General features: G+C 43.2%; 1 protein-coding gene and 1 long non-coding RNA gene across 3 annotated transcripts; both read left to right on the top strand.

Annotated features, from left to right (window-relative positions):
* The first annotated feature begins 735 nt into the window (after window positions 1-735).
* LOC126994033 (uncharacterized) lies at window positions 736-4788 on the top strand. The gene is made up of 3 exons (XR_007748744.1): window positions 736-978; window positions 2699-2836; window positions 4706-4788. It is a non-coding gene; the product is annotated as an uncharacterized LOC126994033 (long non-coding RNA).
* A 173-nt stretch (window positions 4789-4961) lies between these two features.
* Window positions 4962-14366, top strand: LOC126994022 (uncharacterized). 2 transcript variants are annotated; one of them, XM_050853269.1, is made up of 4 exons: window positions 4962-5540; window positions 8225-8403; window positions 8823-8956; window positions 14052-14366. In XM_050853269.1, exons 1-4 carry the CDS (start codon window positions 5442-5444, stop codon window positions 14183-14185), a joined length of 546 nt encoding a protein of 181 aa, XP_050709226.1. In that variant the 5' UTR covers window positions 4962-5441; the 3' UTR covers window positions 14186-14366. The 2 variants fall into 2 exon arrangements, with proteins under 2 accessions (XP_050709226.1, XP_050709227.1); XM_050853270.1 differs by lacking the exon at window positions 14052-14366 and adding an exon at window positions 9084-9801.
* The last annotated feature ends 467 nt before the right edge of the window (window positions 14367-14833 follow it).

Genomic DNA, 14833 nt, shown 5'->3' with positions numbered 1-14833 from the left:
GGCAGCAGCGCACAGCACAACTATTGGGCATTTTAAGGCGAAAAAAAAATCTGGTCTCAAGGTTGCGGGCGAGGTCAGATTGCGGCTTGGGGAACTGGGGCGCGGCGCGTGCGCAACGAGCTGATGTCAAGGTTAGACTGAGTGAATGAGCCCCAGCCTCGCACCGACCTGAGGCTCACATGAGTCACAGTCACGTGACCTGGGATGCGCGGATGGAATACCTCTCTGTATATACTCTGCTTCCACCATCAGTGGTCCAGTGTAACACGATTGACTCCTTCAAAAATAAGCTCGACCGTCACTTCCTTCAACGTAATATCAACTAGAGTAGAAATGCAACGTTTTGGAGTCTTCTGATTAATGTAAAATCACTTAGGTTTAAGGACAGACCACCAAGTCTGGACCATGGGGTCTGTGTGGTCTGATTTTCTATGTAAATCTATGTAAATATTCTAAACATCGTTCGGGAGGCGCCGCTGCAAAGACAAAGGCAGGAACAACATCACCATCAGGACTATGCCGCCCTACATGTAAACAAACAGAGTGGTGTGTGGCTGGCCGCGTGGTCTGTCTGTGACACCCTCAGTCCCACCCTGGCCAGGCGCGGCGCCCCACACAGCAGAACACTTCCGGCCACGACTCCACTCAGGGCCCCACACCAGCCCCAGCCAGGCTCCACACCCTCATCCCCACCCTGGCCAGGCGCGGCCCACAGCAGAACACCTTCAGCCACTCAGGGCCCCACACCAGCCCCAGCCAGGCTCCACACCCTCAGCCCCACCCTGGCCAGGGCGCGGCGCCCCACACAGCAGAACACTTCCGGCCACGACTCCACTCAGGGCCCCACACCAGCCCCAGCCAGGCTCCACACCCTCAGCCCCACCCTGGCCAGGCGCGGCGCCCCACACAGCAGAACACTTCCGGCCACGACTCCACTCAGGGCCGCACACCAGCCCCAGCCAGGCTCCACACCCTCAGGTCAGCCTGTGACACCCTCAGCCACACTGCCTGCCAGGCCCTCAAGTGTACACAGACCTTCATGGAGGAGGAGAGAGAGAGAGAGAGAGAGAGAGTGGGTGGGTGCACTTCTAGAGTTTTACCTGTAGATGGAATGGAGGAGAGGGAAAGAGAGTGTGTGGAGTGCACTTCGAGAGTTTTCCTTTTAGATGGAATGGAGTAAAGGGAGAGAACAAGGTCATGTATAAGGGGACATGTCTCAAGAGAGTGCGGGGAGATCTGATAAAAGTATTCAAATAGGTCAAGGGTTACAACAAAGGCGATATAAGTAAAGTACTGAGAATTAGCCAGCAGGATAGAACATGCAGTAATGGATTTAAATTATAAAAAGTATAGATGTAGGAGGGAAATAGGCAAGCATTGGTTTAGTAATAGGGTGATGGGGGAGTGGAATAGACTCAGCAATCACATAGTGAGTGCAGGGAAGATAGCCTGTTTTAAGAGTTGACTGGATAGCTACATGGATGAGGACGACAGGTGGTAGTGTAGTGCGGCGACTAAGCCGGTCGAATGAGAGTCAAAGCAAAATTCACACAGGCTATCAAAGGATTCGTTGGAGAAGACGACTGATGAGAGAGATGTGGGTACAGTAAGGTAGCAGTGTACACCCGTACCAAAGGTAAACAAGGATCAAGCCTCTATGACACAGTGTTGATTTCAGTAAATTGGAAGCCACCACCCGCTTTGGAAGCCACGGAACGAATATGGTCATGAAATTTCAGTTTAGCATCAAACATTACCCCTAAATCTCTGCTCAGAGTGGTAAATGGGATAGGAATATCACCAATGAAGTACTGGTCGAAAAGGCCAGCAGGAGGGAGATCTCTGCCAAATCTCAAAGCCACACATTTGTCTGGGTGGAGGTTAAGACCCCATGATTTTGCCATTCCATTCAGTACATCAATATCTTGCTGGAAAGTAGCTATAAAGTTGATTGTGGAGGAAATATTATTACTCTGAACCTTCATATAAATTTTCAAGTCATCAGCAAAGATCTTATATTGGCAGCTAAGTGATGACGTCAGGTGGTTAATGTAAATAAGAAAAAGAACGAGACCCAGGACTGAACCTTGCAGAACACCACTTAACACACTTTTGCAGGTACTAACCGTCAACAACAACTGACATTTTCCTGCCGGTAAGAAAGTTATGAATCCAAGACAATATGTTACTAGAAATGCCCAAGTGATGTAGCTTTGTGATCAAAATGGAATGGCAAACTGTGTCGAAAGCTTTTGAGAAATCAAGTAAGATTAGGTCAACTGTACCTCCTGCATCAACACTTTTGACTAATTTCATCATAAGTCAAGAGTAACTGATCCTTGACACTCCTTCCTGCTCTGAAGCCAAACTGGGCATCAGACAAAATTAAATTATTATCCAAGTAAAGATTAAGTTGTTCCACAATAATTCTTTCAAGCATCTTGCAGCATATAGATGTTAGACTCACAGGACGGTAATTCAAAGGGTCCGAGTGCAAACCTTTCCTAAATATAGGGACTATGTTAGAACTTTTCCATGCTGAGGGCACTTGTCCAGTATTTAATAATTTTGTAAAAATAAGGTGTAAAGGGTAAGCCAGATGATATTGACAAGATTTCAGAACCAGAGGATGAATGCCATCAGGACCCATACTAGTGTTATTATCCAAATTGTCAATAGCCAACTTAACTCTTTCCAGAGATGGCAGAATAAAAGAAAACTGAGTATTAGACATCTGGTGAGCTGCAGGAAGGGTTGGGGGCGAGGCTGTGTTATATGGCTAAAAGTGTTTGCAAGACACTCCGCCATGCCACTGGGATCACTAACTGTTGACCCGGTACGTATATGTCATTTCAGAGGTAAAAAAGAAATTGAGTTCTTGGTATTAATTCGGCCTCATCAGCACCACTATCTTAGCTCGCAATCTCCTACTCATGTTTTACTCCCATTTTCTGTTGCCAAGTCAGGTCATCATATCCTTTCAGAGCCAAAGAAGAGGTATGGTGTTGGTTATATCTCTGCACCCCGGCATCACTACCCAGACTATTGTTACTTACTATGGGTAATCCTAGACTATTGTTACTTACTATGGGTAATCCTAGACTATTACTTACTATGGGTAATCCTAGACTATTGTTACTTACTATGGGTAATCCTAGACTATTGTTACTTACTATGGGTAATCCTAGACTATTGTTGCCACATTTGCCACAAAACTCCTCTCTGGGGGTTCTGGTAAACCTGCCTCTTACAACAATGGGTAATCTGTGGTTATTAGTTCTAAATTTACAAAGACTTATTCTGTACAGATTTGGTAACCTTATTAAGTAGCTTTGAAAAGAGAAACTGTCCTTATAAGTCACATAAGTACTGCATGATGATTTACTGTTGAATGCCACTCCGAGATCCAGTGATCCTTAACATTCCTCTGGAAAGCAAGTTTCAAGCAGTGTGTTGTGAACCTCTTGTTCCAGACACATCCCCGACATGCTCAGCTGAGTTGTTCAACAGTGATTTTATACTTCATCCTTGGTGATTTGTAACTATTTTCATTATGCATTTTAAAAAGACTGATACATTACATAACAGTTTCTCTTGTTTACCGGAAATTATCCTTGAGTCTACCAAAGCCGTGTCAAACTATCTCTTTGCTCTTAAAACTGCCCATGGAAATACTACTAACACAACCTCTACCAAAGCCTTGTCAAACTATCACTTTGCTCTTCAAACTGCCCATGGAAATACTACTAACACAACCTCTACCAAAGCCTTGTCAAACTATCACTTTGCTCTTCAAACTGCCCATGGAAATACTACTAACACAACCTCTACCAAAGCCTTGTCAAACTATCACTTTGCTCTTCAAACTGCCCATGGAAATACTACTAACACAACCTCTACCAAAGCCTTGTCAAACTATCACTTTGCTCTTCAAACTGCCCATGGAAATACTACTAACACAACCACTACCAAAGCCGTGTCAAACTATCACTTTGCTCTTCAAACTACCCATGGAAATACTGCTAACAAAACCTCTACCAAAGCCGTGTCATGCTATCACTGCTCATAACACTGCCCATGGAAATACTACTAACACAACCTCTACCAAAGCCTTGTCATGCTATCACTTGGCTCATAACACTGCCCATGGAAATATTACTACTAATACAACCTCTACCAAAGCCCTGTCAAATTATAATTAGCCTCGTACCACTACCCATGGAAGTACCCAGAGAGTCTTATCCATTGTTGGTGTGTGAGGCCTGAACTCTCTGAGGATATTGACCCAGGCCTTGAGATCAGTCCCAGCAATGTCAGTCAGCCAGGCACTGTTCCTACACGCTTCCCATGAACCTCTGCTGTGGGTCAGTGGCCACACCCAACACACTCATTATCCCTGTCAGTAATAGCAAACAGACCCCAAAAAGTGATGGAAATGAACTCTATGGAATGTAAGGGAGGCAGAAAACAGTTTAAAAGCTGACATTGTTTATTGAGCTGGTAATAGCTGGCATTTCTTCGTGAGGAGAGCTGGCAATACTGTATTCATGCCCAAGGAAAGGCTTAGGTAGTCTTACGCTTGACAAATTAAACGGATCAATGAACACTTACTCTGACCTCTGCCGTGTGCATAACTAAACTCAATCCTCCCTGTCATCCCTGCCCTGTTGTGCCGTGTCCTCTGCTGCCCCGCGTCGCCCGCCAGTGCCCCATCAGGACGTCATTGTCTCCAGTCGTGTGGTCCAGTGAGTCACCGCTCTACCGCACGACAGTGACCCCAAGGAAGTCAGTTAGTCAGTCCGTCTGTCAGTGAGGGACATAACCCCTGCCTGAGCTAACCCATCGCTGAGTCAGGCATTCATTATTTGTGTTATTTCAAGCCATAAGAGTAGCCTAGCATATGATGAGGAGGAGGCATCCATTAGTCTACTCATGCATTTGAGATATAACGTAACACAAGATAATAAGGAGTCTGCAAGAGGCTGATAGGCCAATACAAGGCAGCTCCTCACTATCCATGAACTCATCTAACCTCTTCTTGAATGTATCTTGTGTTGGCACCCACCACATGACTGCCAGGTGTGTTCCACTCATCCACCACTCTGTCAGTAAATCATTTCTTTCCTGTGTCCTGAATTTATCTTACTTGAACCCATTGCTACGTGTCCTACCCGGCCCTCACACCACCAAAGTCTTATTAACACCCCTTATTAATTAAAGCCCTTCATACATTTGTAAACCTCCGTCAAGTCTCCTCACACCCTTCGCTTTTCTAGAGAATGCAGGTTTAAATGTTTAGGTCTGTCCTCATATGGCAAGTTTCTCACCCCTAAAGATGTATTGTAGAGGATTGTAACCCTTTCCCATATACAAACACAGGTAAACATACACACATTGACCCTTCCTGACCTGTCGTAACCCTCCACAGGTCCACAGCAGGGATGTGGCCACCCCTGGCCACAGCCCCAAGTGTTCCCTGGTGGGCCATACTCACTGAGCTCCTCCTCCTCCTCCTCCTCCTCACCCGGCTGCCGTGGAAGGTGAGGGAGAGAGAGAGGGACTTTGATCACTGTCTTCAACACCAATAATCATAATCTACTTACCAGTGAGCTACATGAAATAAACCAGGAGGAACTACTAAATCTAGAAAACTCAAATGATAATTTTAATCTTTTCTATGAAAGAGTTTATGAATGTTACAATAAAAGTTTCCCCATTAAAACAAAATATGTAACTACAAAAAGACTTCATAATGCTTGGCTTACAGGCAGAATACTTAAATCTATCAAACATAAATGTAACTTGTTTAAAATGTATAAACTTGGAACAGTTTCTTATGAGACCTTTAAACAATATAGAAATTACCTTACTCAGAATATTAGGGTTGCCAAAATGAACTATTATTTCCAAATATTTACAAATTTTTGCAGAAATACCAAAAAGATTTGTCAAACAGTCAATGAATTAAAAGGTAATACATACAAAGCAAACAATATCAAGTCATTGCAGTATAATAATTCAGTATTAAGTGATCCGTCAGATATATCGGAAGCCTTCAATAGATACTCGAAAGACTATCTTAAAGGTAACTTTCCAAATTCTATGATGTGCCCTATTGTTACCACCTTTGATTTGGCTACAGTAATTAAGTCATTAAACAATAAAAAATCAGGCATTAATGATATATCACCCTCTTATATTAAAAGAAACTCTCATTTCATTTCAATCCCTTTGGCTATACTTTATAATCAATCTGTTACAACTGGAACTTTTTAATCTCTGTTGAAGACTGCAAAAATTACACCTATCCACAAGTCTGGTCCTGATGATGACCCTAAAAATTATAGACCAATATCTCAACTTACAATTTTCTCTAAAATATTTGAAACTTTAATGAAGGTTTATTTACTTGACTATCTTGAAACTAAGAATATATTAAACCCTTCTCAGTATGGTTTTAGGTGGAACTGCAGCACTTTTACAGCCTTAAATGTATTTTCTAATGATGTACTTTCTGCAATTGACAAAAAACTCCATGTCTTATCCATATTTATAGATTTTGCTAAAGCCTTTGATACAGTACACCATAACATTCTTATTAACAAAATGTACCACTATGGGATCAGAGGCCCAATACTCTCTTGGTTCAAGGATTACCTAACAGATAGACATCAATGTACTGTATTTAGCGGCGAAAAATCATCTACTACCACTGTAAAACTTGGTGTACCTCAAGGAAGCGTTCTAGGCCCAATTTTGTTTCTAATATACATCAATGATATATCAAATCTTTTCTTTAAAGCTAAAAGTATATTGTTTGCCGATGACACGACACTCTACTTAACAGGTCCGAACCAAGATCAACTTGTACTAAATGCAAATCATGAACTCGAAAAACTATACCAATGGTGTCTATGTAACAGACTTACAATTAATACAAAGAAAACTTGCTTTATGCTATTCACTACTAAAAAAGCGTCTAACTTGATTAATTTAAAAATCAATAATGAAATAATTTCTAAAATGGATAGAGTGAGATTTCTTGGTGTAGATTATGATGATTCATTATCATTTAAATATCACATACATAACCTTACATTGAAAATATCAAGACACATTGCTTTACTTTATCAAGTAAAGGATCTCATGCCTCAAAATGTATTAAAGTCAATATACTGTGCACACATTTATTCACTAATTACCTACTGCAACCCCATTTGGTGTACAACATACACCACCTATTTAACCCCCCTAAGATTGCAGCTCCAAAAAATTGTAAGAATTATTACTAACAGCAACTATTAAGCACACACTAGTCCACTCTTCAAGGAAACCAAAATTTTAAAACTGGATGATATAACTAAACTGGAAATAGCTACACTCATGTACAAAAATAAGAATGAAATGCGTGACCTCCTCCCATCTCATGATTATAGTACCCGTCACCGCTACAATCTGATCTTTCCTATTCATCGTCTTTCAAAACTCCAACATTCAACTACTTATTTGGGTCCTGTAATTTGGAATTCTATACCAACACAAATTCAAGAAGCTCCTTCCTCAACACATTCAAAAGCCGATCAAAAACTAATATTATAATGACCTATTAACTAATTCACTTTTTCCTTATAAATGTGCATATGTGTATGTACTTTAAAATATTATGTTAATGAATTAATGCAACATATGTGCAATTTACTTATGTATATGAATGGGTGTATGCGTGTGTATGTGCGCATGTGTATGTGTGCGCATATGTATATGTGTAAGCTTGTGTGTATGCATGTGTGTGTGTGTGTGTATGAGTATATATAGGTCTGTGTGTGTGTATGCATATATGTATGTACGCGTTTATTCTATTGTGTTATCTCGCATGCTCAATATATGATTCTATTACTTTAACATTATGTAAAGTTATCATAATCATTTCATCTTAACTACAATTATTATTAATGTTGTCACAGCCACTAATTTTCAAATAAATTATATATGTCTTGCCTAAAAAGCTATGCCTTAGACAGGCTAGCTTTAGTTGTACAGCTTAAAGCTCTGTCCATATATATATGCATATAACATATATAATTTTGTATAACTAATAGCTATAAATAAATATTTCAAATGTTTCTCTCTCTCTCTCTCTCTCTCTCCCCCACTCACTCATGTACTTACTCCCTCCACGCACTCACTCTGAGGACATGAATGAACCCACAAACCTCTGGTCCAGGAGTCACCACGGCTGTCAGCAGAACAACTTGGAGCGTCCGCCCTTCCTGCCACCAGTGGTCGGAGACTCTCTCTTCACCACACGGTCTGCATGTCAGCAAGGCACTACATCGGGCTCCACTACAACCTCTTCAACCTCTACAACCTCTACGGACTGTCAGAGACGAGTGCCACCAATGCGTAAGTCTATGATGCTCAGAGTTTTAGGTGCAGGGAGGGATATGCTGACAGTAAGTTTGTGGTATGCATTCAATATGGGCACAGTACATTAGTGATGTGCTTGCAGTAAGTTTGTGGTGTGCATTTATTATCGTTACAATGTATTAATGATATACCCAAGTCATTGGCAAGAGGAAATACAGATGAAGGAAAGCTGTTTTTCTTTCAGAGTTTACCAGCCAAAGGGATGAAAGAATGAAGATGCTGGCTGGCTGACTCCTGCATAAGGGATTAGGGCAGCATAGGGATGAGCCAGTGTATGGACGGTAGGGGTTGAGGCATGCAGCTACCAAGTTCAGGAGTGCCCGCCAGTCCTCTTTCTTATAACATATCAATACTTTCATTTAGTATCTATCAATATGGCCATTACTTGTTGCCAGACCCCTGCAGGGTGTGGGAGCCAGGCGGCCATTCATCACTTCCCGCTCGTCCTTCCCCGGCCAGGGCCACTACGGGGGCCACTGGACGGGCCACGTGTGCTCCCACTGCTTCAACATGTGGCACTCCACCGCAGGTCAGTGCTGCTGGAATTTATTTATTAATTTATCAATTTATCTATTTATTTTGTTTTATTTATTTATTTATTTATTTATTTAATTTTTTTTTTTTTTTTTTTTTTTTTTTTACATCCTGGCCCACAGTTGGTAGGCCTTCTTTAGGGGCCTGGTGGTCGGCCCGAGCCCGTCATGGAGCAGGGCAGGTGAGTATTTACAGTGATGCCATCTGTTCTGAGCGGGCAAAGGGCCACATTATTTAGAGATTCCAGCGCCCAAACACACACGTGACATGACTTTTGTAGGAGTTGTGGGCCTTTCCGTGGGTAATTTTGTGACCCTGGTGGCAGTTTGACAAGGCTTCTGTGCCATGAACTCTAATTACCACTCCTGAGAATGCATTTTACCTCTCTCTTTGCCTTAAGAAATAGCTGGTGTGTGAGGGTCAGTAGTGTGTAAGAATCCCAGGCAAAGCATTCCCCTATCAAGTTTATTCTTTGGTGACATGCAGCTGTGCCCTCTCCTCTACAGCAAACACCCTTGCTCTGTCCTTATCTCAAGTTGTTACCTGAAAACTTCTCATCCCATCTCTCAAAAACTTAATGTCTTCTTCTGGCACCTTGGCCCAGCCTGCCACATGGCTATTGTCCACTCAGGAAGGGACGGTCCACCACACAGCCTGATATCATGAGGACACTGTGAAGAGAACACTTGATATAACATGAGTGCACTGATGTATGGCAGAATTGTTGCAATTTTTAAAGGCTGAATTTAGATTAACTTTTACATGGATGATATATTTTTGGAGTTCATATTATCAATTTTTCACCTCCTCTTCTTCCTCCATGTGCATACTGTTTTTCACTCCAGTGTAATTGTGTGTTTGTGTGTGTGTGTGTGTGTGTGTGTGTGTGTGTGTGTGTGTGTGTGAGAGAGAGAGAGAGAGAGAGAGAGAAAGAGAAGGAGAGATTCTATGTCATCAACACCCAAAATGAGGCGCTGTAAGTCAGCCTATGGTCCTAAGCATATCAGGCTCCCACTGTTACTATTCCCCAAGGCCACAGAGAAGGCTAACTGTGTTTTCCTGGGTGGTGTTTTCCCGTTCAGGGTGCAAAAGCCGTGTGAAACTATCAGCAGCACCACCCTGCATCTCTGTTTGTCTGTATCTCTGTGTCCCTGTCTTCCTAAATGTATCAGGCTCCCACTGCACCTATTTCCCAAGCCCACAGGGAAGAGTAACTGGGTTGTCTTGGGTGTTGTCTCCTTCAAGGCACAGAAGCCATGCAAAACTACCGCCAGGCTCAGGAAACCGCCCATGGAAACCCCAACAACCTCTGCGAGAGCCTTTTGAAATAGATGGAGCAAGTCTGTGAGGAGTTTGACAATATGGACCTTAACTTCATCATCTGCCAGCTTGACGCAGCCTTTCACGCAACTTTTCCCTATCCTTTACAATACTCAGCTGCTGCACTCTTCCACATGAAGCATTTACAATCTGTCCTAAATCATCTTCCTAAGTCCCTGTCACCACACTCAAATTCTTCCCTTCCTGTGCTGTCTTCTGTGCCTTCATTTCATAGTCACTGCTGTTCAGAACTTGCTAACAGCTGCTTCCTTCCAGCCTTCTGCAGTGCCCGAGGCTTTCTGCTCAAGCTCATTCCTCTGCTATTTAACTTCCTAATGCCTGAGCATAGACTTCACAATCTCTTGACGGGAAACGGGGCGCGGGGCCGATTCGCAGGGGGCCGATTTTCAAAAATTTAAAATTTAAATATTTTCAAAACCAAAGCAGCTAGCGACCTGAAACTAAAACAGGCACCTCCCTTAGGCATATATGAGTCTCCATGAGCAGCGGTATCAAAAAATTCAAAGTCGTTCCCTAATAAAATCCCGATTAATTGTTTTTTATATAAGTATAACAAAACTTAAAAAGGCTATAAAATCCTCAGATTTTACGCTAGATGCACAAACATCACCAAATGCAGAGATAATCACTTATATTTTCAGAATCAATAGCAATATTTAGCATATCTTATAAGTTTTTGCCCGAAATAGCTACTTATTTTTTTTTTTTTAGTGCAATTTTTACGTAAGTTTTAACATCTAATAAATCACTTAATTTTCACATTAGAAACTTAATACTTGAGGAAAGCATGCAGAAACATCTTAATTTTACTCAACAAAAGCAAAATATTCATTTTCTATATACAATCACAACTTATTTTGGTTGAATTCGATGTCACTATTGCCGCAGCACGTCTTGCCGGCTATCTGGCCCTCGTCCCTGAACAATCACTTTAGCCTTTTGGCCTATGACTTGTGGGCCCCGGTCAGTTTCCTGGACTTGTACACGTCCCTGTTCCTCGCCGTCTCCTTCCTGCCCTCCTCGATACTGCTCCTCTTCCTGCCGGTCGGCTGCTTCAAGGCCTTGTTCTTCCTCGCTTCTGAGGTCACGTCCTTGGAGAAATTAGCACCGAAACAGTTGAAGAGGGACCTGCTGATGTGCGGCAAGATGGTGTTGGCCAGGTTGTGCCCCTCCTGGCACCTGTACCCCTGCAAGGTCGGGTCTGAGGCCGCCAGGAACTCCAGGAGGTGCCTGAACCCGTCCCTGTGGCGCATGGCAAGGGAGAGGAACCTCAACCTGCGCTCCTTCTTGTCCTCCCTGCACATCAGGGAGTCCCACAGCGACATCCTGAAGGACGCCATGTGGGCCATTGGGAGAGATGGCCGCTTCAGGACCGCCCGGCCCGTCTCCAGCTCTCCCCTGTCGACCAGCTCGACCAGGGCGTCGAACATCACAGAGGGCGGGTCGCCCCTCTCGAGCTCCATGGTAATCTTCATCTCCTCCTGCTGGGCAAGCTCCTGCTTGCAGCACTCGGCCACAGAGGAGTTGGCCTGGACCTTCCTGGCCAGGTAGCCGGCGTAGTTGCCGACCGCGGCGAGGAGCAACTCGTCCGTCGGCGGGTCCGGCTGGTCGTCGGCCAGCTCCCTGGCAAGCTGGGCCAAGATCACCTCGTCGTCCTCCTTCTCCTCTGCCTTGGCCCGGTCCAGGTCGGCCTGCACGTCCCCGGGGAAGAACCCGACGAGCTTCAGCAAATGCAGGCGCTGGGCCAACCTGTTGCTCACCATGAAGTTCTGCACGCTCGTCCAGTTGTGGGGAAGGGTACAGAGACGATGAATAACTGTAGGTCCTTTACTTGGAGAGTAAACAGAGGCAGGACAGCGATAATCCTTTACAGAGGGGAAGTGCCCAGCTGACTGCGTGTCTAAGGCGAGTTAGGCGACGCGGGAACTGAGCTGAGTTGCCATGTAGGCACTAACTAAACGTACATTTCTTGTTTCCTAATACGTAAAACTGTGGACTTCACTATCCAGTTATCATTCATTTTACGAAAAGATTTCAACCTAAAGTTACGCAAATTTGCCATTTTTTACACAACGTTTTCAAAGTGCACGCATGGTGCTATTTTATATAAGTTACCTTGAATCCTCGACCAAATCACTCTAGAGACACTCCTGCCTGCTTGTATGCACTAAAACTTGAAGATTTCGTCCTGTTTCCACTTAAATTCGGAGTAAGAACGCAGAGTGTGTTTGAGTTGTCGCAGTGAAAGTCGCCATAACAATCGGCCCCTTACGCGAAGCCAGCGCGCCAAGACTGAAGAGATTTCCCGTCAACTAGTTGTGAAGTCTATGGCCTGAGTTAACCAAAATCATCACTTTTTTCCATCCCTTTCCCTAGTAAACTCTGAAATACTTGTCCTTCCTTATTTCTTCATTTTGTCCTGACTGCCATTTGCTTCACTCAGTCCTCTCTAGGTCACTGCCATCACACTCATTCTTCTTTAATTCCTATCTTCTATGCCTTAATTTCATAGTCACTGCTGTTCTGAACTTGCTAATAGCTGCCTCCCTCCAGCCTCCTGCAGTGCCCGAGGCTCTCTGCTCAAGCTCATGCCTCTGCTGGCATGGCAAACTTTTAACTGCTCCTGCTACAGTCAGTATGTTTAGTTTCTCTGTCAGTGTAAGTATCCTAAAACAAATTAATGGGAAGAGAACTTTGTGGAGGCAAGGAATATAAGTTAAGAAGCTGCCAATGGGTTTTTTGTGTGCATTAACTGACACCTTTTAGTAAGGAAGAACTTTGATTTTGCCAGTACACACACACACACACCTTCCTCCTCCCTACCAATTTAACAGAGGCAGAAAATAACATAGAAGCTGCCAATGATATTTTTTTTGTTATTATTAATCAACATCTTTTAGTAAGGAAGAGCTTCACTTTCTCCAGTGCTCCTGTCACCTTTTTCCTCCCCTCAGAACACTTCAGAAATATGTCAGGGGCAAGAAATAGTTGGGAACCTGCCAGCATCAGAAATATGTCAGGGGCAAGAAATAGTAGGAACCTGCCAGCATCAGAAATATGTCAGGGGCAAGAAATAGTAGGAACCTGCCAGCATCAGAAATATGTCAGGGGCAAGAAATAGTAGGAGCCTGCCAGCATCAGAAATATGTCAGGGGCAAGAAACAGTAGGAACCTGCCAGCATCAGAAATATGTCAGGGCAAGAAATAGTAGGAACCTGCCAGCATCAGAAATATGTCAGGGCAAGAAATAGTAGGAACCTGCCAGCATCAGAAATATGTCAGGGGCAAGAAATAGTAGGAACCTGCCAGCATCAGAAATATGTCAGGGGCAAGAAATAGTTAGGAACCTGCCAGCATTTTTTAGTTGGTATAAATGACATCTATTGGTGAGGAAGAGCTGTGATTTTGCCACTCCTTCCCTTCTTTCCTCCTTCTCTCCTGTTCCTTCTTTCCTCCTTTCCCTCTGCCCCTACTCCCCTCCCTCCTCCCAGACCCTCCAGGAATCATTCAACAAAGGCCAGAAATAGTTAGGAAGCTGGCCGCAGTGTTTTTAGTTGCTGTAAATGACATCTTATGGTGAGGCAGAGCTGTGCCTTTGCTGTTACTCATACTCCTTTTTCCTCCTCTCAGACCCTCCAGGAATTTAATGAAGGCAAAAAATAGCAAAGAGGCTGCCAGTATTTAGTTCATATTAAGTGACATCTTTAGTGAGGAAGAACTTTGATTGATTTCCTTTTTCCTCCCCTCAGATTCCTCCAGTAGGCTGAGAAGAAGCTCCAGAGCCTGGCCCCGGAGATGGAGGGGCAGCGGCGGGCCAGGAAGCCCTCCGGCTCTGAGACGTGTGGCGCCACAACCAACAACTCTGCGTGCAGGGCGGGCTTAGAGAAAGGCTTTACACAGACCCTGGATAATGCTCTTGGTCTTGTTCCTCTTCTTGTTCTTCTTCCTCTTCCTCTTTACCTTAGTCATGCTGTGTTATGAATCATGTTAATTAATATATCTTCTTCCTCTTTACCTTAGTCATGCTGCGTTATGAATCATGTTAATTAATATATCCTCTTCTTCTTTACCTTAGTCATGCTGCGTTATGAATCATGTTAATTAATATATCCTCTTCTTCTTTACCTTAGTCATGCTGCGTTATGAATCATGTTAATTAATATATCCTCTTCTTTACCTTAGTCATGCTGCGTTATGAATCATGTTAATTAATATATCCTCTTCTTTACCTTAGTCATGCTGCGTTATGAATCATGTTAATTAATATATCCTCTTCTTTTCCTTAGTCATGCTGTGTTATGAGTCATGTTAATATCAGACATGGGGTAATCGTAATCTGTAATCGTAATCGATTACAATCAATTACAGTTTTTCAAGTAATTGTAATTGATTACCCTCTTATTTTTTTAAGTAATCGTAATCATAATCGAATACATTATAAAAGTACAACTGTAATCGTGATTACTTTTGTGATTACATCATCAAAGTTTAGTTAATAGTTTCTCATACAGCAAGTGTGTACTCTAAATAT

The sequence above is a fragment of the Eriocheir sinensis genome, unplaced genomic scaffold (genome assembly GCF_024679095.1).
Source record: "Eriocheir sinensis breed Jianghai 21 unplaced genomic scaffold, ASM2467909v1 Scaffold706, whole genome shotgun sequence".
Classification (NCBI taxonomy): domain Eukaryota; kingdom Metazoa; phylum Arthropoda; class Malacostraca; order Decapoda; family Varunidae; genus Eriocheir; species Eriocheir sinensis.
This window is presented reverse-complemented; position numbering and strand designations above follow the sequence as displayed.

Bases quoted from the DNA above. Each gene is read 5' to 3' on its own strand.
- LOC126994022 (XM_050853269.1), top strand. From the start codon at position 5,442: ATGTGGCCACCCCTGGCCACAGCCCCAAGTGTTCCCTGGTGGGCCATA. The intron at 5,541-8,224 runs GTGAGGGAGAGA...CCTCTGGTCCAG, and splicing joins TCACCCGGCTGCCGTGGAAG to GAGTCACCACGGCTGTCAGC. The intron at 8,404-8,822 runs GTAAGTCTATGA...ACTTGTTGCCAG, and splicing joins GAGACGAGTGCCACCAATGC to ACCCCTGCAGGGTGTGGGAG.